Here is a 27242-nt window from a genome sequence, read left to right as displayed (position 1 = left end):
AGTCCCAGAGGCACAATAAGAGAGCCCATAAGCATTGGGCTATATTGGTACCGGACCATGATCCATTGCTGTTGTCATCCTCTGTGCCTCCCAAACCCTGTGATCCATTGGCACTGATGAAGTCCAATCACTGTCAGTTTCAGGCACAGTCGTCTTCGCCGGCTCCAGCAGTTTAAAGAAGTACAACCGTTCTCTCACTGGGGAGATTTGAATCCCTTGCTGCTCCATAGAACACTTTCAGTCATCTGCATCTAGAATCCCCTCCTCCATCTTCAGAGAGATACCACCACCAAAGGAGTTGACCACTGAAAGGGAGTTTGTTGCCTGTCCCATTTGCAGAATATAGCTCCACTGCAAAAACATCAACAGTACCACCATTGCAATCCGAATTTGCCCTTTTTCACCTATCCTATGTATCCTCCACCACCCGAAAGACCAGCACTCATTTAGGATCAACCTCCACCTCATCTAAGTTGGAGCTGTGGTACCCCAGGCCATGGGGTCCCTGTGACCATCTGTGACCCCTCCTACTGGGGTACTTGGGACCAGTACCCCCCTGCAGAGTTGATTCGATCAGCTAAGGGGGTCATCCCTTGCCTCCCCTTTAAGGAGATGCTCAGATCTGCCCCCCAGATCCTACAGTGGAGGAGGATCATTACACACTGGATCCAGTGGTTCTGCCAGAACCAGTAAGACTGCCGTCTTCATCTCTGAACAAAGTGGGTGATTCCTATGTCTCCTTCCCCCCCCCAATGATTTCAGACTGTTCCAGGATCATCTTCGCAGAGTTGCTGGAGAACTTCGGATTCCTCTTGAAGAGGTCCGGGATTCCCATTCCAATTCCTAGACATCCTCCACTCATCCAGATCCAGCAGAATAGCTGTCCCCATTAATGAAGCCATACTGGAGTCAGCTAGGACAGTTTGGCACATCCCAGCCGCCTGCACTCTGACCCCCAAAAGGGCAGAGAAGCTTTATTATGTGCTGGCCAAAAGAGTAGGATTTTTGTTTTCTCACCCTGCTCCCAACTCACTGGTGGTCGAGGCTATTTCTGAAAGGGCTAAACAGTAACATCCCAGGTCTGCGCTTACCGATAGAGGTCAAATGCCTGTATCTGTTGGGGAGAGAGGTCGTTGTCTTATCATCTAGCCTCTAGTTTGGGATAGCCAATTACCAGGCACTAATGGCTAAATAAAATTTCTTGAATGACTCCATGTTTGCAGAGTTTACTGACCGCCTTTCCCAACAGGACAGAACCTGTTTCCAAGCTCTGAAAGACACAGGCAAAGTGATAGCTAAGACCACTCTCCAATCCACCGTCGATGCCACTGATACCTTCTCTAGAGCTATGGCTACCGCCATCGTCCTGTGCAGGGAGTCATGGCTCCGTGTGTCAAAGTTCCCTGGGGAGGTCCAGAATACCATCCAGGACCTCCCCTTTGATGAATTGCAGCTCTTCAGCCAGAAGACAAACCGGTTTCTCCATACCCTGGAGGATTCTAGGGCTACCCTCCACTCACTGGGCATATCACGAACAAGTCTGCCCCAAGAGGAAGTTTTGCTGCCCATCATTCAGACCTAGGCGTAGGGTCTCTGTTGGAAAAACTGCAGAGCCATATGAACTACCATGAAAGAGACAGTGTTCAAAAGACCCGCTTCCTCACACCCTCTGCAACAGGCTGTGCATCTCAGTCTCAGCCCCTGGCTCGACATTATTTTTGATGGGAACTAGAGTTGCAAAATACTAAGCCCAACACTTCCCGACTCCCACCCACCATTTGAGGGTTGTTTAGCACTTCTCCCCCAACCGCCCCACCCCAACACCGGAAGTGCAGTAACAATGGACAAGTGGGTGCTGAACATCCTCTATTCTGACTATAAGAGTTTGCAGCCTTACCTCCTCCCTCCTCTTTGAGGACCACTCTCAGGAGAATATACTCAAACCAGCAGTGGACTCCCTGTTGCAGCAAGGAGTGATCAAACATGTCCCTCCTCAATACCAAGGGAACAGGTTTTACTCAACTTACTTCCTGGTACTCAAAAAGAAGGATGTATGGGGACCAATCCTTGACCTCTGCCATCTCAACTGCTTCATTCCCAAACTCGGATTTTGCATGGTTATGTTGGCATTTATAATCTCATCTTTAGAAAAGGGCATGTGGTTTACAGCTCTTGACAGGAAAGATTCATCCCGCTCTCAGACACTTCCTCAGATTCATGGTGGACTCACTGTTTTCTCTACTTAGCATTCCCTCTCAGAATAGTGACCACCCCCAGAGTCTTTACCAAGATATTCTTGATAGTAGCAGCTCATGTCAGATGTTGTTGTCTCATTGTCTTCCCCTACCTCTATAAATGGCTCCTTGTTGCCAGGTTCCACCAAGTAGCTTATGCATCAGCTTCTGTGCTGCTGCACTGGGAGTCAGCATAAACGCTGCGGGGGGGGAAACTGTTCTCACCTCAACGCAGTCTCTGGACTTCATCGGGTCCACCTTGAACTCTGTCGTTGCAAAAGCATACCAGTTCCATTGTGCCTTCCCTCTGCGACCTCTCCTGCCACAAGTTCTGCACAAAATCTGGCAAGACAGAGTATGGGTCATCCTGATCGTGCCCTTCTGGCCCAGGCAGCTTTGGTTTCCCAGCCTCCTATGCCTGTCCTCCAGATTACCACTCATCCTCCCAAGGTTTCCCGAGCTCCTGACCCAGTGGAATGGTATGATCAAGCACCTTGATCCACTCCACCTCAGGGCTTGGTATTTGGGTGAGCAACATCCTTAGAATGATCATGCTCCATGGCCGTGCGAGACATCCTTTCTCGTAGTAGAAAGGACTCTATTAGAAGATATCTATCTAAATGGAGACGCTTTTCTTCTTGGGCACATCAAAAAGACGAAAGGAAACCAAGGGATTTCTATAGAAGCATGAACGATGCACACTACACAGATTACTTGGATTACAAATGCCCTTGACATATATGCTTTTTGTGAATACATGAACACACACTACTTCTTATAGTAAAGGGGGTGTGTCAGTCAGCAGCTCCATAAGGAGTTCTGAAATCTTTTTGAAAAGATTTCAGGTTAAAACCAGAAGCTTCATATCCCAGCGTGGGGAGAGTTAAAATAACAAGTTTAACATTTATGGCTTTCAGCTTTGTTGTGTACTAAACGTTGGGGTTTCTCTTTCTGGGTTTAACTGTCTCACTATCTAACAGACTGTAAGAAATGCAGCTCCTTGCACCAATTTCAGCCTTACTGCGGTCTTCAACTGCTGGAAGAGAAACTCCTCATCCTGAGTTCAGGTTTTGGAAGATTTTCATAATGTGGATAGGATTGTTCACCTCTTTTTGGTTTTGTGTGGTCTATATTTTTATTAGGTTCTCTTCTATTTAAAATAGAAAGCGACTCAATTCTCTTTGAAGAAATGAGCTTTGCAACAATTAGACTAATCTCTTTCCCTCCCACCCTTCGAAACAAAGCCCAGCAACGATGCAGACCACTAGGATGGCGCCTTAGAAAAAAAATGCGGCTAGGACACACTGTTCTGCCACGGATCATACAGTGTGTTGGGCCTTATTCCCTCTGGGGTCTCTTGAGTGCATCCTTCCTAAGTGACAGGCACTGAGCCTGCACTTCACTCCCGGGGCAGTCCTGTGACACTCTCAGATAGGGTCCCTGGACTTCAGCACCCTCGTGTCATGCTGCAACTCCTTCAGCAGGGCCAGTTTTGGCTTGGCACCTTGCAGGATCCTTCTCCTCGTAGGAGCTTGGTAACCAGAAAACATATTCAGTGACACAGTGCAGTCTTTTAAAAACTAAAGTATTATTTAACTGTCAACGGGAAAACAATACTCGGATATGGGCTCAAATAACTGAGGGCCTATACGAATGAATTTTACTTATCCTTTTTGCTTTGCCTTGCTTAGTTAAGCAGGCCTTCCTAATCCCAGGCTGCCTTTAGCCTTGGCAGAGAGAGCCTGTAGCTCCTACCTTTCACTCCCTGCCAGTGTCTCTCTGAGTCCCTTCTCCAGTTTGTCAGGGCTGCTTTTTTAACGGAATCAAGTCCTCTTTGTTTCAGCTTTCTTCCCTCAAGAATCCCTGCTTCCCTATCCCTGTTGGGGGTTGGTGGGGGGAGGATGTCTGCCTATGAGAGTACTTTTCACCTGTATGGTGAAGTATTGGGCAATTGAGTCAATTCACATCATTGTCTTCTGGTTGGAGAGCTTTGGGTAAGAGTTAACCATTTGAGTCCATGTAGCTCACAATACAAAGTAGGTAGGTAAGCTGAGTCACAAAGAATATTAATAAAAATACTGTAGAAATCCCCCAAGTTCTCCACATCGCCCTCCTTTGAAAAGGAGTCGCTCATCTGATGATTCGGGAAAGCTCCTTCACAGAACAATACATCTGCTATATTTCCATGAACTATTTCCATACCATCATGTTGGAGGGCTAGACTCCATTTTAGGAACTTAGTCTTGAGCCTTTTCACTTGGATGTAGCAGAGTTAGGTGTCAGTTTACGCAGTAAAGTGCTGCCCACAGAGATGGTTGCAACTTCCTGAACACCCACACGTTTGCAAGACATTCCTTTTCAATAGTCACATAGCTCTTTTCATGGGAAGCAGTGTTTTGCTCAGATATACAGTTCAGTGTGCGCCTCCCTTAGCATTGATCTGCACCAACACAGGCCCTGTCCTGTGTCTGAGGAATCTGTGAAGGATTTGTTAAAATTGGGCTTACCAGAACTGGATACCGGTTCAGGGCCTCCTTCAGTGCACAGAGAGCCTTTTTAAAATGCTGTTCAGTCCAGCTGATTCTGTCTGCTTTGCCCTTCTTATACAATGCAGGAATAGGAGCCATTAGGGAGCTAAAAGTGAGGTACAAATCTCTTGTAATACCCACCATCCCTATGAATGAGGGAGCCTGTATCTTGGTTTTTAGAATGCTCCAGTCCTTAAGAGCCACCACCTTTGCAGATTCTGGCTTTGTGTGACTGCTACCCATCTTGTGTCCTAGATAAACCACCTCAGCCACCCCACTTTATGCTTCTCCACCTTTACAGTCAGTCTCACCTGTCGAATGCAATTGAGCATCATCCTGACTTGGGGTATCTGTTCTGCCAGATCTGACTTTAAAAAGTACAAATGTCATCAATATATACCAGGGCAAAATCCTGCCATTTCCCTCCTTAATTGATCTGCCAGATGCTGAAAGGTGGCTGGGGCACCCTTTAGGCCCAAAGGTAAAATCTAGCCCTGTTGGGATGGTGAAAGCAGACTTAATTTTAGCCTTAATCCTAGTCCAAAGACACTTGCCAGTAACTGAGGTCCATCATTTTAAAGGTAATATGTGCCTCCCATCCCAGTTTGTCTAGAATCTTATCGGCCGTAAGCATGGAGCACATCAGACACTCTGTCATTCAGCTTTCTATAATCTACACAGAATCTGATCCACCTGTCCTTGGGTACCAGCACCATGGGTGAGGTCCATGGACCATTTGAACTGCTTAATCACCCCCAGTTCCAACATGTCTGACTTTCTTTTTCCATGTTCTGGGCTATTTTCCCAGCAACTCCAAAAGGGTACATCAAGTAGGAGCTTTTTCTCCAGCCAATTATCTGGCTAGCAAGACAGAGAGTACAGCAGTTAAAAAGTGATGTGGGAGAGGACTGGACCCTGCTTAAATTGCTTGCTGTGCATGGAACTTCGTGCTCCCATCAGTTCACATTTATCTCCATCTTAATCTCCGAATTGTCTGGCTGTGTGTCGTCCAAATATTAAAATACACTTAATGCAACCAGATTAATTAACAAGCCATTTATGGTTGCCAGTTCAGTCAAAGTTCTCACTTTTAGTACCGCTCTGATATTTTGCTCTCCTGACATGTTTGGAATTCTCCGGTGGCATCAGTACAAGAATTGCCCCTATAGGGACAGCAGAATATGAACACGGAGCACTTTATTACCATGCTGCTCTGTGAGGAGACCGTAGTAATAAAAGCAAAATTAAAATACACAGTCAGGAAATGTAGGAGTCTTGACTTTTACAATAACATTAACTCCATCGCATTTGAATACATGCAGTATTTTATATTCCAGTTTGCCTTGATAAATGTCTAATTGAATACATATTGGGTCATATGTGTAGCTGGTGTAAATTTGGCATAGCTCCTTTGACTTCTGTGGCGCTATACCAATTGATACAATCTGAGGATCTGGCCCATTTTTATGGTGATAAATCTTTAAATACACAGGATGTGCAATATGCCAAGTTAATGTTGTTGTAGAGCAACAACTTAAATGTTTGCATTTCCTGTTTCCCTTTTTTAAAAAAAATGACGTGAAATCTTTACATTCCAATTCATTTTTTCCTCACTTAATTTCATAGACTTTTTTTTAAAAGTTGGGGTTGGGAGAGGAAAGCTTAAACTGCACTGCTGCCAACTATCTGGGGCAACAGACGGTTTTCTTGGAAGTACTGCTCTGGTAAAGTGCAAACTACTAACTAGTGATTCTTCGCTTGTGCTTCATGCTACACTGCAAGCTAGAGATTAGATTCCCCTGTTGGGGCGGGTGGGGGCGTGGGCACGCACACACGCTCTGTGGGAACTCTCCACTTCAAGGTCGGTTTGTTCAGCCATGCCAGAGCACATGCTACTGTGGCTACGCTGCTCTTTATACTCACGCAAACTCATCAAGCTACCGCAAGTACGTTCACTTGAGCAGAGGAATCCTGCCTGTATCCTGCCTATCCCAAGAGGAGCTGGCGCATATGTGCATGCACATGCATCCTTGTGGGGGGCCAAATCCTGACTTGTGTGAATTGTCATTGCTCAGCGGAAGTCAGTGGCGCTATGACCGCTTTCTCAGTTGGTGCATCTAACCTGTGTGTGTAGTGAATTATATTAGATTTCACCTGAAATGGCGAGACTCTGAATTTCTAAGCAATTCTTTCCAGTTCTGCTCTTAAATGGGTAGAGTTCAGTGCCCACATCTCTAATGAACAGAGACTGCATCCAAACCAGAGGCGATTTAAACATCTGACAAAGATCTGAAAACTTCAACTAATCCAGTTTAAAAAAAAAAAAAAAGTATGGCTGGGGGGAACCTTTTTGTTTTTGTAGATTGAGGATTACGCTGCAGGTTGGCATTCCTACAGTATTAACTTAATTAAGCAGGAATGTGATGCTGCATTCCTGGACTGAGGGGAGGACTGCCACGATTCCAGGCTACACTGAGACAAGTGGGGGAGAAATAAGAAGGGGAAGGGGCGGGGAGGGGGAGGTCACTTGTTCAGGCTCTTTATGAAATTTTGAAGTTGGGCACATGTACTTAAAATATCACACATGCTGTTCAGAAAAACCTATTAATTATCATTTGAACATAGTTGTCTGTATTGCCCTAACCTGACCAATAAGATTAAATTGTGACCCAAGTTATAGGTACTCTGAAATTATGGCTTCTTGTGGGGTTTATCTCTGCTGCTGTTTTATGCCCTGTCCAGGCTACAAGTCTTAACAATGTCTGTAACGCTTTTCCATTATAGTTGACTCCAAACATGGTTGGTGTATAGATGTGATGTGGCTAAAACTCTTAGGAGCCATGGCCATCTAACAGTGTTTCAACCTTGCCGGAGGCCTAGGTCTTTCATGGTTGTGTTCCTGTAATCTGTTCAGCACACTTGGGGACAGGAAGGGGACACTAAATGTGGATGGGACAGTTCTAATCATCTTTGTGTAACTTAACTGCTTTGGCTGCTTCTCCTCTTCCCCAGCTCTGTGACAGATATAAAGCCCCACGTGCTCCTGGTGTTAAGCTGAATGCATGTCCTCCAGGCACTTCCCCCTCCCCTGCTGAGGCAGTGTGGGATACTTGCTCAGATTTTTCCCAGAATGCACTGATAAAAACATGATTGGGCAGCATGTCAGATGCACCCAACACAAGTGTGATGTCAAAAAAGCTGCCACATGGGCACAAACTGACCTATGGAACGTGTGAAGATGAATGTGTCCTACCCGGTTCCAAACCATGGTTAAAACCTGTAGTGTGGACAGGGCCTTTACCCACCCCTGAAATAGTTCTAGACACTGCTTAGGTCCACATCTAATGCAATGTGATATACTGTGATCAGAAATGTTTCTAACAACAGCAGTCTAAAATGAGGAGGGGTAGCCTGTAACAGAGGAGTCATCTGTAATTGCAGGCCCCATGTAGGATAGGATTGCATAGCCACACACATTGCTGCATCATTGTTGCTGCTTGAATTGGCCACATAATTGTGCTCGAGAATACAAATTTTTTGTCAAGTCTCTTGCCCAAGGGTTGCACAGAGACTCTTCAGAGTGAACTATTGGTACTTATGTGATGACAGCCTGAAACAGCCCCTAATAGGGGTGGACTGCCTCATGCATTTCCAAGGGCTGTTGACACTGAAGCCTGATTGGGAATACTTTTAAATGTCATTGTAAACTATTTCACTCCTGTCCTGGTCATCTTAGCACAAGCATCAGCTAAGGTGCTTCTTACATTGCTGTTAAACGCAGGGGTAGATATTGTGGTGGGAGTGCCAGCCATTTGTGTGGGAAAGAGGAATTAAACCACTTTTCCTTCATAAATTTAAAATCAATTTTGTGGCTGCTCTCGCCCAAAAAAGGGATGGAAAGATAAGATACAGCCTCCTAGTGTCAAAATAACAAAACTTCCGTATCTTGTGGCGTGCCAAACCCCCTAATTCTGTCTTCCCAAAACCTCTGGTCCCCCCACCACTGGCAACACCTGCAATGCTACTAAATGCATTTCTGCACAAAAAGCTGTGGCATGCTAAAAGTTTGGGGGCAGCATATAATGAATAGAATTTAATATGAACGTAAATAACGAACAGAAGTTTACTGACTGGGCTAGTTTGCTGGAGGTGAGGGTAAAAGGCAAGGAAACAGGACTCGTGGGGCAGGGGAGTGTTGCTAATTCAGAGGTTTCTGTGACATAATTTAGGGGTCACGTTCTCATAATTAGGGTCTCATGTGCCATCTACAGTCAAGACTCCCTGTCATAGTAATGTATGGAACAATGCTGGCCCAGCATGGAGGTTACTTTTTGCATTTAAAAATAAAACACCAAAAACTTGCTACGTCTGTGTTCTTAGCTTGAACTTGTTTGGAAAATAGCTGTGATGTAATCCAGAGCAACACTGAATAACTTTTGAACCCTCTTGTGATTTAGAATGCTTCAGTCCATAGGGTAGACAAGGAAAGGACTGTCAGTGTAATCTACTATTCTTTCCACACAGTCGCTGGTTATGCCAATTTGCATTTCCTGTTTTTCCCCTTCTTCAGTTCAGCTTTGAACATCATAAGTGAAAGCTTCAGAGTCTCTTCCACCCTCCATTTCAGGTCTTTCAGGAACAAGCTCTTTTGCTTGGTACTTATGTCATTTGTCAAAACGCTCCCCCACCCCGGAGCGAGACCAGGGAATAGTGACTAGTCACATGTGCTCAGCTGAAATTACCACTGTAGCTTGAACTACTCAAAGTCTTCTCTTGAAGACTTGAGAAGGGTCTAAAATGTTTTCACTAGCTGAATTTGTTTTTGATACTTTCGTACACAGTGTCACTTACAAAATAACCAGATTTTTGAAAGGCCCACAAAGTTATTTCAAGACAGTAGTTGTCCAGATGGCCTCCCTTCATCCCCCGCCACCTACTCTCTTAGCTGGAGAACATTCCAACAATTCATGGCAGGCCAAGTTCCTCCATTTCCAATCCAGTTGCTCTAACTGTGTAAGAAAATTTGGGCAAGAGGGGGAGATGAACCAAGCTTTCAGCAGAGTTTGGGCGTGTTGATACGTTATAGTGGGGAGGAGTCATCTCTTGTTTTTGTGTGAGGGGGCACAATCAGGTCAGAAATACCTGGAGGGAGGAGACTCTTTGTATCCATTTCATGGGTAGGGGATGGTATGTAACATACCAGCTCTGGTAAGAAGGGAGATTACTGAAGGTTTCCTTTAAAGCCAGTGTTGATCTGTTAATTTGATGGTAAGGTTAGCTCAGCAAGCTGGCATTTCTCCCTTCCATAGTGGGTTCACCTCAAGGAGCAAGTATTGGGCCTGATTGTGCAAGATGCTGAGAAACCTCCGCTACTACTCAGCACCTATAGGGGTCAGGCCTGTTTATGAGCTTCCTTCCAAGCCCATGTCCCCAGCAGCATACAGTTGGAGAGCAAAGCCCTGTTTCCCATCACCACCTCCCTCACTGGTGCCTATCTAGTCCTGCTCTGGGGTTACATTTACTATTATTCATGTGCACTGTTGGAAAACTATGAAAACTGTCTCCAAGTATTTGTCAGATGGGAATTTCCATTTCTGAAATAGCCACCATTTCCTACCAGTACCACCTTCTCTCTTTCTCTTTCAGACAATGAATATGTATTTATGGACCTGGAGCAGAAGCTTAGCAAATACTTCTCAAAGGAATGGAAGAAAGAGACTAGCAAAGTAGGTCAAACATGGTTTGCATTTCAGACCTTATTAACTTTGTGATGCTATGATTACACCATGAAAGAGAGGCCTCCAACTGATGACTGTGGAGCACTTGCTGGTGGTCTCTGGCGAGCTCGTTGGTCACATGGAACTGAGTCTCATAATTTCCAGATGCTAAGTTGGATTAAAAGAGGCTAAAACTAAATTAAGTACTTTACACTGCTATATAAGCAATTGCTGTAGTTGCCACAGGGGGGGTGTTCAGGTGCCCATAAAGGGGATGGGAGTCAATAAACCACTCTTTTGAGAGGTTTCAGAGTAGCCGCCATGTTAGTCTGTATCCATAAAAAGAAAAGGAGGACTTGTGGCACCTTAGAGACTAACCAATTCATTTGAGCATAAGCTTTCGTGAGCTACAGCTCACTTCATCAGATGCATCCAGTAATTGCTCCGTGGAAAGGTTTGAGAACCCCTGCTGTATAAAGCAGAGCAGCTTTTGGGTAAAATGGTTTTGCACGGCCACTTGTAATAACCTGTGTACCATAGTGCATTTGACTATGAAACACAATGGGAGCTGGAGTTGCGATTCAACAGAGGTGTGTGGAAGAACAGCAGTTGTAGGGAGGAAGCGTATTTGTATTAAGAGGAGTCTTGATTTCTTTACACTAGCTGAAATGTCAAGAAAAATCATGTGAAATGAATAAGGCATGTGTCTAGTTGTTTAGTACAAGCCATTCTAAAATAACACTGTCTTTTTTTTATTAGTAGTTGTCATCTTTTTACATCAAAACAAAATCTTAAGAGTTGAAAGTAACACAAATGTTTTCATTAAACGGCGTTGTTAGGTTCCAGACATGTTTGTACATAAGTATTGTCTGTTACCGCTCTCTAGGAAGATATTTTGTTCAACAGGTGATTTGCGGTTTCTTCCACCTTAAGAGAGAGCACTGATTCCAGCAGTATTCCCCATTTTAACACAGTATAGCATCTTCTAAAAGAGAATAAGCTTTTAAAATGCAACTAATGGAATTTGGTGCTGTGGAACCAGTCAGGGCAGCATGCCTGTGCAGGCATTCATGTGGCCCGCAGCACTGTTGTAACTGAGCGCCTTGCAGTTGTTGCACTCACAACACCTCTTCTGAGGTCGGAGAGTATTTAGATTCTCATCTGTCAAATGGGGATTAGGCCCAGAGAGGCTAAGTGACTTGCCCAAGGTCACACAGGAAATCTGTGGCTGATTATGGAATAGAATCCCGGTCTCCTGAGCCTCCCAGTCCAGTGCTGTGTTGGCTAGCTCCCTTCTCCTTATCCCTTCTTTGACAACAAAATGGCATCATTGTGCACTCTGCAAAATGATTGTGTTGTGACTGGATTTTTTTTTTAAATGAATTCTTTGGCAATGTAGTTGTTACTGTTTGGTACCATAGGTGTGCTTGACACATTATGTATATTAGGAGATGGATCTGTGACCCAGCACATGCTTGGACCTGCTTATGTAAGTGAAGTTGCATACTGACCAGACCTCAAAATAGACAAAGCAGAGAAGGGAAGGAATGCGAGACTTTAACTGTGTCTTAATTTTTATTGAAAAATAGATATTTGGTGCTCAGGGGACCTCCCCTGTAAGGGAGGTCACAGTTTAAACAAAAAATCTTGACAGTGTTCTTTTAAACATCTGTAGTTGTAGTCTGTGAAATTGACACAGTGTCTTGGTCTTCCTCGAGTTCATGGCTACATGAAGGTGTGAATAACCAAAGCAAAGGGTTCACCCTGCTAGCCCCAAGAAAAATGATCAGTAGCAGCCTGGAATGGCTCAGCCTTGGTCAGGAAGGGCTGAGCATATTGCAGAGGTAAAAGGTTGTCTTTTCCTGAGAGTGGGGCTGAGGGCTGGCGGCATAGGGTATAAGAAGGCAGGAGAGCTTGGATGCTTCATTTGTGTCTTGCCTTGGCCGAATGTTTCATAGTGTCTCATTGATAAGAGCTTCCAAGACAACTGCTGTACGGCTAAGTGTAGTGAATTAAAAAAAAAAGAAAATGCGGGGAGAGGGTCTGGAGTGGGGACCAATGGGCAAAACACAGAATAATGAGGAAGATCATGAGCCTCTGGGCTCACAGGAAAATTGTCTAATGCTTCCTTTTTTTCCCCTCCCTTTACCCTAAAGGGGACAGAGAAGTTTACCCCTCCTTTTGTTGCCTTCTTCAGAGTGCAGTACTACGTAGAAAATGGAAGAGTCATAAGGTAAATCTGTCTAGGGTAACAAGTTTATTTTTTAATAAAACTGCGTTAGATGGAAAAACAAAAATATATGTCCTTTGAAGAGCTCTTTCCTTCTCTCTGTGGGTGCTGTAGTCCTACAGGCATTCTCTGGAGATCAGTACTGATGTCTGTCAGTACATCCTTTTTATCCAAAGGAGTCGACTTCCATCCTGGTAGGATTCAAACTGAGATGCTTTTCAGCTATCTTTTTAAAGCACCATGCTCCAATAATTTAATGTTGTTGTTTTTTTTAATTGTTTTGCATCTAAACAACTCTAAGGCTGAAGTTAGAGAAGTTATTACGAAATTAACAGTGAGCACCCTCAAGTTTGTTGTTCTGCTGATATGTAATCTCCATTCTCACTCCCATGCTTTGATTTAACTGTTGCTCTTCTTCAAACTCCCCATCCGTTTGCCCACAACAACTATGGCAGCCTTGTTTTCATATCCTTTCCACACCCTGAACTTCAGTCTACAATATTTTGCCCCTTCCTCCTCCTTGTTCGGAAGGCTTAACTCTTTTATTTCTCTCTCTAGCTATGGATGTAGGTAATATTTATTAAAATGCAGCCAACAAACCTCTGATTGCACGTACAAGATTAAAAAGAAAATTTAGACCAACATTGGCAAAATGATGATAGAAATTGTTACTCTAGGATACAGTCTATTATTTTTCCTTCGATAATTTATTTTTGGTATTTATTGTATCTGAGCCATGCGCATGCTAGCTAATTTGGATGTGGTCACGGAATGACTTACGAGTTATAGAATTTTACATTTGAGTGGGTTCCATTCATGTGGAATATAGGATGCACGCAACTACCCTTCCCTCCCCATGAAGAACAAAGGATGATTCAGTTAAAAATGAACAACTGACAGTGTTTTTGCATCAGCACTGCTGGTGTGGTTCTGGCCTCAGGGCAAGCCAAGAGCTGGAAGCATTCAGGTTGATTAGTGTCAGCATAATCTGTGCTCTATTTAGGCATTTTGCTGTCCTCATCTGAGTAAGACTGTTTTATTTTCCTCTTTGGACTGAGGGGAGAAAGTTTCCCTCTGAGAGGAGGAAGTTTTTCTTACTGCTAAATGGAAACTTCCCAGTATTGTTCATCTTCCTCTGGGTATGTCTACGCTGCAATTAAAAACCTACAACTAGGCCATGCCAGCTGACTGTGGCTCGCAGGCTTTGGGCTAACGGACTATTTAATTGTGGTAAAGACAGTCGGGCTCGGGCTGGAGCCCAGGCTTTGGAACCCTGAAGGTGGGAGGGTCCCAGAATTCAGGCTGCAGCCTGAGCCCAAGAACATCTACGCTGCAAGTCAGCTGGAACAGGCTAGCTGCAGATTTTTAATTGCATTGTCGATGTACCCTTTGTATCTCTCCATTGGCATCCAAGCTTCTTTCCTCTGCAGTAGTAGTAAAGCAGAGAGAGGTGCACAGAGGCATATCCATGCAATCATGGGGTTTCTTTAAACACACACACTGAATCAGAGTCCTAGAAGGGAGGTCTTGGTTCTGTGACCGGCTATCCATCTATTTATCATATGCCCAATTTCCCTAAGAATAGCCCCATTTAGTACTTCTACAAGATAACAAAAGCAAATCCAAGGTTCCTGCCACTATTATCTACCTCCCAGGCAATTCACTGATACAGTAACTTTTCTCGCTTAACGTTGTATTATTTTCCTGAAAAATGCTACCTCAAACGAAATTATGTTAAGCAAATCCAATTTCCCCATAAGAATTAATGTAAATAGGGGGGTTAGGTTCCAAGGAAATTTTTTTCACCAGACAAAAGACTGTATTTTATTTTATATATATATATATATATATATATATATATATATATATACACACACACACATATATACACTGTATAAGTTTTTTAAACAATTTAATACTGTACACATCAAAGATGATTGTGCAGCTTGGTTGAGGTGGTGAAGTCAGAGGGTGGGATATTTAGCAGTAAGGCATTCCCTGGGAAATGATGAACTAGCATTCGACTGAGCCCTTAAGGGTTAACATGTTAATGTAGCCTCACATTCTACAAGGCAGCATGGAATAGAGGGAGGGGAGACAGCATGGCAGAGAGAGACTGTGTGTGTGTGTGTGTGTGAGAGACACACACGCATTGACCCCACTCTAAGTACATTGCCTTTAAGTAGATCAGCAAGTTGAGACAGTAGCTGCTGCCAGCAAGCTCCCTCCTTCCTGAGCCCTGTTGTGCCCACCCTCCCCTGCTCTGTGGGAATGGGTAAAAGAGCAGGGGGCAGGAGCGGGGGACCCGCTGACATTAGCAACCCTCTTCCCCACCACTCTCCCTTGCACAGCAAGCAGGAGGCTCCTGGGAGCAGCTCCAAGGCAGAGGGCAGGAGCAGCACATGGCAGTGGGGGAAGGGACAGTTGAGCTGCCCAGCAATGGCAATTGGTAGCCTGCTGGGCTGCTGCCACAGAGGGAACTTAGGGGAGCGGGGGGCTGCTGGCCCACCCTGGTTCCAAGCCCCCACCACTAGTTCCAACTCTGTTCCTTCTGCAAGCAGTGGACAAAGCAGGCAGCTGCCAAACAACGTTCTAAGGGAGCATGGTGCAACTTTGAATGAGCACGTTCTCTAATTGATCAGCAACGAAACGATGTTAACCGGGACAACTTTAAGTGAGAGTTACTGTATTGTAAAGCACTTTGAGAGCCTCAGCTGGAAGGTGCAATACAAAAGCAGTGCCAGTTCTAGAGAGGAAGGATGGACTTTTGGTTGAGACGCTGGACTGGGACTCAGAAGATCTGGGATCCTTTCCTGGCTCTGCCACAACTTCCTGTGTGACTGTTGGCACTTAATCGCTCTGTGCCCTAGTTCCACCTCTCCCAGAAAAAGTGATCATATGAGTTCCTTTCTTCAACCTTTGTCTATTTGGATTGTTTAGACTGTAAACTTTTGAGGACAGAGACTCTTATCTACTGTGTACAGTGCCTAGTGCAGTGGGGCCCTCATCTTGACTGGGCCTGTGATGCTACTATAATTCAGAGAGTAAATGGCTATGAAAAAAATGCAGTTTATACACATCAGTGATTCCGTGCGTGTCAGTTCTCGACAGCAAAGCAGCAAGCAACTGGCCTTACCTGAATGTGATCTCTTTGCTCTGGCTTAAATGCGGCTTTTTTCTGTCTCCTGCAGTGACCAGGCAGCCCGGCACCTGTACTACTGCCATCTCAAGGAGCAGTTGTTGAGGTCTCGGTGCCTCCACAAAGAAGAAATCTACTTCCTGCTGGCTGCGTACGGTTTACAGGCGGACTTCGGCAACTATATGGAGAATGTCCATGTTGGGAAATATTTTGAACCTCAAGCCTATTTCCCACAGTGGGTAAGTTTTCACCATGAGAATGAAGCAGAATCGTCTGCAGGGGCTCCCCAGGCTCTGTTGCTGTACGTGGAATGAATCCAACAGGGCTTTTTCTCCACTGAGGCTTCTGTTCTTCCCAGTCTGAATCCAACAGTTAAAGGGCAAATATTTTCAGAAATAAAATGCATTGAAATGCATTTGCTTTTGCATCCTAAGATTCTCTGGAAAAGCTCAAGGGGCTGAAGACGAGTAAAACTTATCTTCAGTACCTTGGCCCTATCACATTTACCTCTGGGGTGGACTGAGCTCAGTGCAGGGTGGCAGTACATGAGGGTCAACACCAGTTGGTCAAAACGGAGAGAAAAGGATACCTTGGTGACTTCTCATTCTGACTTGACTCAGCTGAGAATTTCATTATAATCCCTCTGGGTATGGTTTTTTGGCCACTAATTGGTCTTGAGTCACTTGTGTCTCATTGTCCAGTGCTTCTAGTATGTACTTTAAAGATTTCAGTTTCCACACTCCATTTTTACAGATTTTTGGGGATGGTTTGGTGTCCTTTTTTTAACCCTTTATGGTGACTAACTTTGCCTGAGGGCAATGACTGAACCAGTCACGTGTCTTCTGGCCATTCAGTATCTTTGGAAAGAGCGCACAAACATGCAATGTGCAGACTGCTTCCTGCACCATTTCCTACTATGCTGTTACGCATGCATGCAAAGTCAACCACCACAGTCAGTGAGAATGCAAGTAAATGACCGAGGTAGAGGATGATGCTCTGGACTAGGAGTCAGGAAGCCAGGGTTCTACTGGCTCTGCCTCCAACCCACTGTGTGTATCCTTGGGCAAGTCTCCTCACCTCTCTGCTTCAGTTTCCCCTCCAACCCAGCTGTTTCCAAGCATCGGGGAGAGGAAGGGTTCAATGGAGAAGAAACGAATGGCATCAGGAGGCAGGTGTGGCAGAGGCAGGGCAAGTCTGGACTTTTATACTCATGAGCCCCAAGCTACTTCTCCTCCCACTGTGCACAAATACTCCCTGATTCCTGGCAGAATTCTTCCCACTGGACTCTCCTCCACACCCTGGAAACTGCAGCTCCCAGATGATATACACCTGGAATTACGTAGTTTCCAAAGGGTTTAAAAAGGTGGGTCTGACAGAGACTGTTATAGGGCGGCTATCAATCTTTTTTTAATCTTGCAAACATTGCAAAGGCCAAGGCTGAGCACAGCCCTGCTACACTGAGCCACAGCCCCAAGCATCTAGATGATTTATTATTACAGATAGCAAAATCTGGCATCCAGGAGGATGCTTCTCCCCCTGTCCCCAGGGTACAGCAGGGAGACACTGCATGATCTACTTCTTTAGCAGCATCTGGTTCAGATCGGTGGCCGAGGGCTACTGTAACCCACATAATAATAAATACAAAGGGTGGAGCTGCAGGCTAGCAAGTGGGAAATCTGGCTTTGAACTCTGGACTTGGCTCCCAACTATAGCCTCGTGATGCTGTACAGCTGCTGGCTGATAAGATCAAGAGTGACATTGACAGAGCTCAGCCTTCTTGGTAGGATGATTATAGTCACATGAGGCCTGTGCACAGGGAGAAGCAGGGAGTTTGTATAAGAAGGCAAAAGAAGAGCTTAATATAACTATGGAAAAGACTGTGTTTTGGTCACTGTCCATATCCTTGCTTGGGCAGTTTGCTCCCTATTGAATATTCTCAGGTGCTTTGCACAGTCTAGTTTTAAATGTCCTGCATAATAGGACTTTGTGAAGAAGCAAGTTTAGCATAAATTTCCTTCTACCTCTGTTGCAACTGTTCCCAACCCAGCCTCTCCTATGTGGGGGAAGGCTTTAACATTACCCTAGAATACTGTATTATTCTACAGTAACACATGGCTGAGTGGTCTGAGCACAAGACCAGGAGCCAGAAACTCCTGAGCTGTAAACTTTGGCACTCATTGGCCCTGGGCAAATCACTTAACTTTGATGCGAATTTTCCTGTCTGTAAAATGGAAGGATAGTAATACTTGCCTACCTCCACAGAGGCAATGGGAGGTGTATTTAGTTGTTATTGATAAAGCATGTGAAGGTGAACACTGCTAAATAAGCACCATGTGTAATTATTATTGATGCATACATTAGCATTTCTGCAGTGTTTTGGGCCCTGGCTGCAGAATACAGCAGTATTTTAGGTAGTATTAGATAGCTGCCTGTAAGTGTTTAGCAAAACTGAAACCTGGAGAAGAATTGCCAGGACTAGAGAATACAGATATTAAATACCAAAAACGATGGTCTTCTTGCACTCAGGTGTTGCATGTTATGATTTTGCCACATACTTAAGGGGGACCTATTCAGAGACATTATTCTCTAGTATCTTTTGGGCAAATTTAAATGCTGACTCTTCAAGGAGAGCGAGAGAGAGAGTTCTGTGAACTTACGTTCCTGGTGGTGGTCAGGTTAACTGGGAAAGAGCTTTCGTTTCCACTCTTGTTTGGTCCTTGCTGTTGACCCAGCTGCCTTCTGTTGGGATCATTGGAAAAAGTGCTGACTGTCTCTCTTTCCTTTGTGGCAGATAATTGCAAAGAGGGGGAGTGACTATATCTTGAAGCATGCTCCAGAGATGCACCAAGAACAGCATGGTCTGACTGCTAAAGATGCAATCCTGAAGTTCATTAAGGAGTCCTGTTTACTGGAAGATGTGCCTGTCCATTATTACAGATTACAGAAGGTTAAACAAACAGCTGCTTATTTCATCCTTTTGTCAAAGATAAATGCGTTGTTGGGTTTCTTTTCACTTTATAAACATTGTGCCTCTAATGTTAAAAGCAGAGGCTTTGCCACATGTGGGAGAGAATTCATTTGTATCTGAGGCGGTTCCACTGATATGCTCAAATACAGTTACATGGCAGACTCATTTGGTGGAGAGGAGGGAATACCTTTTAAGTTCCCAGAATTTGATTCACAGCCCCCCAAGTAGGTTAGCCTCCCTTCTCTAGGAGTAGTTTGGAGTCTGCTCCCATTCCATTGCACCCTGTTCTGTGTAGAGCCATGGCAATTACTGCAGAGTATTTTTGGGTGCATCTGAGGGCTGGCTGAATGTGGGGTTGTGAGAGGGGAAAACCTTGAGAAGCCATATGTTATCAGATGAGGGAGATGGATTTTTGGGGGTTGTTGAAAGGATAATCTAAGGGTCTGTCCCATGGCATTCAAGTGCTGTGAAACAGTGAAAGAAACTTATTTGTATTATCGTAGCACCCAGTCATAGCCTGGGACCCCTTTGTGCTAGGGGCTTTACAAACACAGGACAAAGACAGTCCCTGCCCCCAAAGAGCTTACAGTCTAGCTCTGAGTGTGCCCAAATGACAGTTTTTGTACCTTTGTTCTTGGTGTGCATATTTTTCAGATTGGTTTGGTTTGATTTTTTTTTTTTAAATCTAATTATTTTATTTCCTTTTTGCCACCTACTCCCTCCCCTCCAGTCTCCCCAGTTGTTGTTTGCTCCCAGGCAGATGTTGTTACACAGTGGGGAGGTGAAGAGGTGCCTCTTGCATTTTGACTTGATAAGTGACCTAGTGTAGGCAGTGGAAGGGCAATATCCAGAGTCAGAGCGCACATTTACCCCTGGGTGAGTTTCCTTTCCCACTTAGGCAAGCCAGGTCCTAGGAGATGCACAGGGCTTTTCCTGAATGCACGTGGTCCACTTTGCCAGAGCTTACTGAATAATTTGAAGGCTTCCTGATCCAGTCTGTCTTTCTGTGCTGGTCACATTCAAGCAAGGTTCTGTCTAGGAGGCACCAAAAGCTTAAGAGGCCTGTTTCATTCCATTAAATCTCTGAGATGCTCCACTTACTGGGAAAACATCAAGAAGAAAGTTTCAAGTTCTCTAGAAGAAATAAGTTCAAATTTGGGATCAGTTTCTAATGGTGTTGATTTAACCTCTCATGAGCCACATCCACTCCTTCATCTTTTCCCTGCTTTGACTCAAATGCCATTAATGATTGTCATAAGACAGTCTGGCTTGCACTTGAAGGCTATAAGAAACGCACTGGCAGGACGTGATACCATTTATGTCCAGAGGCATGACAGGTGTGAAATCTGTTGTCTTTAATGCCTGAATTCCTGTCTATCTTGAATTGTAGCATAGTTAACTGTTTTACATACATTGCTATGGCCACAACGCATTGTCCTTCCCACTGCCACCTCCGCCACAGAGGCAAGAATACTGGCATGAGCAAGTTCCCTTCCCCTCCCCTCCCCATCCGGATGATGAAGCACCAGCCCATTTGGACAGTGTGTCAGAGGAGCCAGCTGCTGGTGGCTTGTGTGACAGTGCATTGTGTCAACTCATGGGAGACGTGCGCTTAAGAGCAGTCTCACATCTCCTGGTGTCTAAGCTGGCGAGGCTCACATCTGCATCCCCTCTCCAGGCCAATTTATGGATTAGATAAAGCTGACACCTTTCAAACCATTTTAAATTAGACTTCCACCTTCTGCCTCCCTCTTTTCCCACCCCATCCCCAGTAGAAGGGAAGTTAAGTATAGTTGCATGAGGCCTGTATCTTAACCAGTGCAGGATGGGAATAGTGGAAGTTTTAATGTTAAGGTCTGAGCTTTATTACTGTGGTTTGGAGTTATTCTGTTTTAGTTCCCAAGAAATTCCAACCCCTCCTCTGATAGGGGAGGTGTGTGCGACTCTCTCTCTATCTCTGGCATGTCTTAGGAGGTATATGTTGCTTAAGGAAATAAAAAGAATCCAGAACATGTTTACACGAACTAATCTCAAATAGAATAGAACTGCCAATGGTACAGCACATGTGTCCATCAAGTTGCAGCACCAGTACAACAGGATAAGGATCCTAATAATTCTTTAAAAGCCTTAAGTATAAAACTGTGCTACAGCATATACTGAGGTCAGAGAGAAAATGCTAAAAAGTTAGACCCAAAGCTGCGTTAACCAACAGCCAAGTCATTCCACCTATGAGGCTTTATTAACCCCCTGCTGCTGAACTGCACCTCCAGGTTGCAGCAGGGCCACTAGTGGGAACATTTCTGCCCTGGCAAGGAGGACCTGGGACAAGCGAACCTAATAAGTTTGTTTCAGTCTCTACTGTGCTGTGCAGATAAGGGAAGAGTGGGCGTGTTCCTGGGGATAGCAGTGGAAGCAGATTGAAGTAAGGGGCAATCGGCTACAAATAACCACTTTGTTAAATAAAGGACTGTGCTCTAAATTCAGTAAAGCCATTGGATTCCACTTCAGTGACTGCATGTTGTCTTAGGTGTTCAGTATATGGTGAAACTCTCAAGACCCCAGCATGAAAAGAACTACACAAGTGTGATGTTTAATTCAGTGCAAGTGTTTTTCAATGTGAAAATGGACACACAAAACCCAGCCAAACGGGAAGGGGGACATATGAAATTCTAATAACTTGTGCTGAATTGGGATAACCTTGCTGCGGCTCTGTTACAGTACCTACCAAAGTCAGGGAAGGTCTCTGTGTGTATGGGTTACCTTTTTGACCTCAGACCTTTATGTCCTTGTAGGATAAGAAGGAAGATCGCCCGACAGTTGTCCTGGGCCTCACCCTTAAAGGAATTCACATCTATCAGGTAACAGAATGAAATGAAAGCTATTGATGTACCATTAACTCCATCTAGCCCTCAGCACCCCCTTCTCCCTGTCTCCTTTATGTTCACCAGACTCCGTATTTCACATTCTTGATTGCGTGTGAATTCCTTGCAACCCCTCCCCCCTTATATATGCTAGCCCTTGTGTCATTGTGTGCTTGATATGTTGCAGGAGATGAACCATGTCAGCCAGCTGCTCTACGACTTCCCCTGGTCACATATTGGGAAACTTGCATTTCTGGTGAGTGTAGCGGAATACGGACCATCTGTCTGGAAGGCAGGCAGCCTGGAACCTGGCAAAGCTGTTGGCTTGCCTGCATTTCCGTGCCAAGCTTTACTAGTAAAAATAAAAATGTGTTGATCTTTGCCACTGACTGAAAACATGCCTCTCCTCATTGTTCTGGGATCACTCCTTCTGTTTGTTCAGGGGAAAAAATTTGAGATCCAGCCGGACGGTTTGCCCTCTGCCCGGAAGCTGGTGTACTATACAGGTTGCCCTTTCCGGTCACGGCACTTGCTGCAGCTCCTGAGCAACAGCCACCGACTCTTTCTGAACATCCAGCCAGTGCTGAAGCAGATCCAAAAGCTGGAGGAGGCTGAAGGTACGTGATGGGGAGCAGACCCCTTTGGGGAGGGGAAAAGAGCCAGGAAGGAAGGTAGGTAGGTTTGTTACTGTTACTTCATAGTGGCTTCTTATTTGATAGCCTTCCTGTCATGAAAGTGAAGATGGTGAGAGGAAGGAGACGGGATCAGGTTTGTTCCCATTGGATAGCATGAAATGGTTATGACTCCCACTGCAGGACTTGGGTTTTCTCTTACTAGAGACTGTGTTCAGGAAACAAAGGGAGATTTCCTCCTTTTCTGAAGTGAGTGGTGATTCTCGCTCGTTGGCTGCTCAACTCACATAAACTTGTCACCTTGAGATATTTTTGATATTTAGTAAGTTCTGAAAAAGATTTGAATTGTAGGATCTCCAGTTACTCAAGGTATGCTACAAATCATGGTCACGCTTCTGTATTAAAGGTACCATTTATGAAGGGTTGCTAAATGGTTAATCAATTGCTATAGATTGATAGAGTCCAGCCGTTCAGGAGGTTACTTCATAACCATCTGGAGCATGTTTGTAAAATGAGCAACAACATCTAATATATTTTTAAACATACCCTTAATATATAAATTGTGATTAAAATGGTACGAGCTGTCAATCCTGTGGCTTCCGGGTTTAAGATGATTCCAAGAAGGGTCCAGGAAGCAACTTCTTCCTGTGGTATAGTATTGCTCACTTGGGTTAATTATGGGGAATTTATATCTGTCTCTGAACCAGTGAGCATTGGCTATCCTGAGTCAGGATACAGGGCAAGATGACCCATTGGTCACTTCTCGTATGGTCCTTTTCAGTGTTCCGTTTTTTGTGTTAACTGTTAATCGCAATTACCGTGTGTAAAGGAGGTCACTGAGGAATATGGGTTCCAATCAATGGCATGTGACCGTCATCCGCTAAAGAATGCTGTTAGAACACTAACACAATGCATGTGGGCAGGGTAATGTACGACTGCCATTATGGAGGTTTTGCACCTTCCTCTGTGGTATCTGGTGCTGACCACTGTACCAGACAGGATATTGGGCATGATGGACCATTGGTCTCAACCCAGTCTGGCAAATCTTTTAATATTTGTGAAAACAAAATGCAGCAGGTTTGGAAATATATAAATGTCAGGAGTCAAAGTGGGCTCTATTTGACTCACTCACTCCCCCTCCGATTGTTCTTTCCCATTCGCTTCTGGCTTATTTAGGACTCGATTCTGTGAGGTGCTGAGCACCAACTCCCATTGACTTTAATGGGAGTTCAGTGCATACATAATTCCGTTTCTTGTACAGATTTCAAGTCCTATCCACACAAGAAAATTGACCCATTGCTGATAATGACTGTGAGCAGTAAGTTCCCCCAGGACTAGTGTTTTGGAAATAGCTTTATCCCCTCTCCTATTCTAGCATTTAAACACCTTTGAACACCAATAAAGGAGGACCCCTGCGGACAACTGTTTTCAGTGATGGGTCAGTTTCCTAGTGCAGATGGGCTCAATCTTGCCACCGCTGAATTAATTGGGAGTTTTGCTTTTAAAAAGCAAGGGAGCAGGATCGGTCCCTAAACTACTAAGTGCTTGGACATACAGAACCTACTTTCTCGGCCTGCCACACAAGCTACCTTGCTCATCAAAATACTTCACACATTGTCTTAATTTTAGTGAGACATTTTCAGCTCCACAGAACTTATAACTGGTTATTGTTTTTCATTTTAAGAATGATCATTGCAGGTTGCCTAGCTAACATAGCTCTCAACCAAAATGTGTCTGTTTTACTCCACACCTGGGGTGAATCTCTCCCTATCTGGCTGCTCTAATTCACCAGATCTTAGCTAAGATGTAAATTATGCATCTCAGAAATAGTGTTAATAGCCAGCTGGGTGTCCCCTAATCCATCAGAATACACAGTATATAAAAATGTGGTGGTACTGTTTTTGCTTCTGTTGGTTTTTAATACCTAATGTATGATTCTTCTTCCCTGCCTCATGTTCTTGGTGCTCTGCTGATTTACAATCATTTGGATTAATATTTGCTGTCTGTAAATAAGTTCAAATGTCCATTAAATGGGGACAATGATACTAACACACCCTTACAAGCCTAGGGGCTATGTAAGTGCTAAGTATTATGAATTTAAAACTATTAATTCTGAATGACTGAACACATGGTTAACTGGAGGGGATGACACTTCAGAATGTTAAATATGCAGTCACTGTTATACAACTTTACTTTTTTTAATAAAAAAAAAAACAGTCCTCAACTTAACTTTGCAAGCCCTCTCTCAGTGGAGCCACAAAATCTAAATCAAAGTTAATAGTCAGGACTTTCAAAAGGGACAAGTGGTGTGGTTTATATATATATATTTTTTTTTTGGATTCCCAGCTTGACACATTTACAGGGCCTGATTTTCAGAGTGGGGAATACTTTTCACTCTCTGAAAATCAGTTACCTTCAAGACTGCTTAAGTTGGGCACCCAAAATTCCTGTTCACTGAAGAAGAAGAAGAAGAAGAAAAATTAGCCAGAGTTTGTGCAGCTTCATTAGTTCCTTTTCCCAACAAAACCTGATAGACCCTTTAAGTTCCCAGCTGTTCCTGATGTCATGAGCAGCTCCTCTCTCCATGTTCAAAAAAAGCTATAGTGGCTCAAAGTCCAATATCTCTGCTTCAGTGGACTTAACCACTGAAATTCCTCTCAAATGTGGAAACCAGGATTGTTTGAAGGAGTGGGAGGTCTGTTACACCTCACTGTTGAGAAGCAGACTGAATGGCATTGGAGTAGGATGACAAGACTTTCTAAGGAGACAGTTGGGATCTGGGGTGGGAGAGGGACTTTTCTTCAAGTTCTTCCTTTTTTTTATGTTGGCTTGAGAAGGAAAGGTGAGGAGTGTATGGAAGAATGGCCGGGAACAGCTTGCATGGAAAAGAAGAACACCCCTTCCTGGTTTCCCTGTCTCTTTCAGTTTGGTATCTAAAGCAGTAGCCCTGGCAATAATTTCAGTTGCCTAAGGTTAACAGTATGTACAGCCACAGCATAATGACTCATTCAGCCAGCTAGGCTTGTATTTTAAAGTATTGCTGATCTCCTCCTCCTCCTCACGTAAATCCAGTATTGAAAAGTGATTCTGGGAAAAAATCCAAAGAATCCATTTGTCTTGGGATGGGGAGCACTTTGTGGATGCTCATGATCGCCCTTATTTATCTTGGCAGTTGAACTGCTTAACGCAAACTAGTGAGCATGAGGGTATAAAAATGGGGGAGAGGGGAAGGGTACAGTTGCCTGCTTTTAGTCCTTAGGAAAGCTGTGTGATATCCAGAGCTCTAGGCATTAGACAGAGCTCAACATAATGTGGAGAAGACTGAGGTCATGTCACTTAATGATAGGTGGAGCAGGGACATTGTGCATTGCTTGCAAGGAAAAGGCTGAAGTCCTTAAGAATCTGGATGTTAAAGCAATTCATTGTATAGGGTAGCTCCCTTCTCTTCCCACCTCCTAAAGGTTGTTAAAAAGGACTTCAGTAGGTTGAGTTCACTTCTGTTGCCCACCAGTAGAAGATGGGATGTAACCCAGGCATCCACCTGGTGATCTGGTTCAGTTTCACTTTTTTCCTCCTTGTTCCTTTTTCTGCCACAGCCTTGCCCTCTTACTGTTGAGTTTGCTTTCCTCTTTCTTCCACCACAGTTACACAATGGATGCAATTAAACACAGCACTAAGCACTAGTGACAAGTTTGAGGTGACCGGTATGCCTGAAGGGAGTGGGGGGTGCAGAAGAATGAGAGATGGGGGGGGGGGGCGGATAAACCAGCAAAAGGAATGTGATGGTAGCTTACATATGTGTGAGTGCATAAAGGGCTCAGCAGTGACTCACTAAAGAGACTGTCTAAAAAAAAAAAAAAACCTAAAGCTCTGTGGTATGTGGTTCCCAACCCCGCCAGACTTCACAAGTCCTCAGAGGAAGGTGGATTAGAGCTGGCTTTAGCATTCGCTGAGCCCCAAACAGGGGTTGGTGAAAATGGGCCACATGCTGCCTCCCTTTCCCATCCCACTGCCAGGTAGGTAAGTTGTTTCGCTGTCTGATCTTGCTTGCAGAAGTGGGGAGAGGGGGAAGAGAAAGTGATTATGCTGGCTCAGGGAGTGAAATCTGCATGGGGACTCCAAAAGCCAGTAAGTCGAGCAGTCATCATCAGTGCTTGGCCCAGGTTCCAAGCTGCACCCAATATCTACTGTTACTTAATCTCTCTGTGCCCCCATTCCCCACCTGTAAAATGCAGGGGATTGCACTTAAACATCCTCACAACACGCTGAGACGTATGATCTGAAGTGTGTGGATACTAGGGTTATGGGGGCTATATAAGTACAATAGGTAGAGGAATGGGAGGCACAGAGGAGATGGTTGAGACTCCCCGGCTTGGGACTGATTGCATATTTGCTCTGCCATAGTTTACAGCAGCCCTGAGGCTGCACTAAAATGTGCCTGCTGACCGTTGCCTTCAGAATAGGTGGAGCACAGTGTGAGTTCCTTGCCTCCTGCATGAGGGAGTCTTGCCTAGGCCTAGCTGGGTGTCCACTTCCAAACATGACCACCCTTTCAGGCACTGTGACAGTCTGGTCAGGCAGCAGTCCAGACCAGTTGGGTTGTCAGCATTTGCTCTGCAACTCTGTGCCTTTCAATGCCTTGCTACTGTAGCACCCAGCCTGGGATACTCAGTCAACAAGTAGTATACATGTCTCACACAGCCCTGGTCTGGCAGCTCTGACCCCAGCCTTGGTTACAGCCAACAAGGTGACCCCAACTCACTCCCAGCCCCAAACCCTGTGCTCTGCAATGTCCAGCCTTCTCCTGGACAGTTCAGAGAAATAATAAAAATTTGTTCTTGTAGAGACACAAAAATACATCACAGTTCATTGACTTAACTGGAGTAAATGCACCCTTTCATTTAAACACTGCACTGAGTTGGTTTATAGTAAA

At 44.6% G+C, this 27242-nt stretch overlaps 1 protein-coding gene across 2 annotated transcripts in view; it reads left to right on the top strand.

The window, feature by feature from the left end:
• FRMD1 (FERM domain containing 1) overlaps positions 1 to 27242 on the top strand; it is a 72631-nt gene that overhangs the window by 35032 nt on the left and 10357 nt on the right. For both annotated transcript variants that reach the window (XM_084622994.1, XM_084622993.1), the window contains exons 4-10: positions 10409 to 10488; positions 12636 to 12712; positions 15901 to 16087; positions 18640 to 18795; positions 21609 to 21674; positions 21865 to 21933; positions 22120 to 22294. In XM_084622994.1, the coding sequence (XP_084479120.1) occupies positions 10409 to 10488; positions 12636 to 12712; positions 15901 to 16087; positions 18640 to 18795; positions 21609 to 21674; positions 21865 to 21933; positions 22120 to 22294 (810 nt within the window). The remainder of the gene's footprint in view (positions 1 to 10408; positions 10489 to 12635; positions 12713 to 15900; positions 16088 to 18639; positions 18796 to 21608; positions 21675 to 21864; positions 21934 to 22119; positions 22295 to 27242) is intronic.

Source organism: Lepidochelys olivacea, assembly GCF_965140295.1.
Source record: "Lepidochelys olivacea isolate rLepOli2 genome assembly, chromosome: 3".
Classification (NCBI taxonomy): Eukaryota; Metazoa; Chordata; order Testudines; family Cheloniidae; genus Lepidochelys; species Lepidochelys olivacea.
This window is presented reverse-complemented; position numbering and strand designations above follow the sequence as displayed.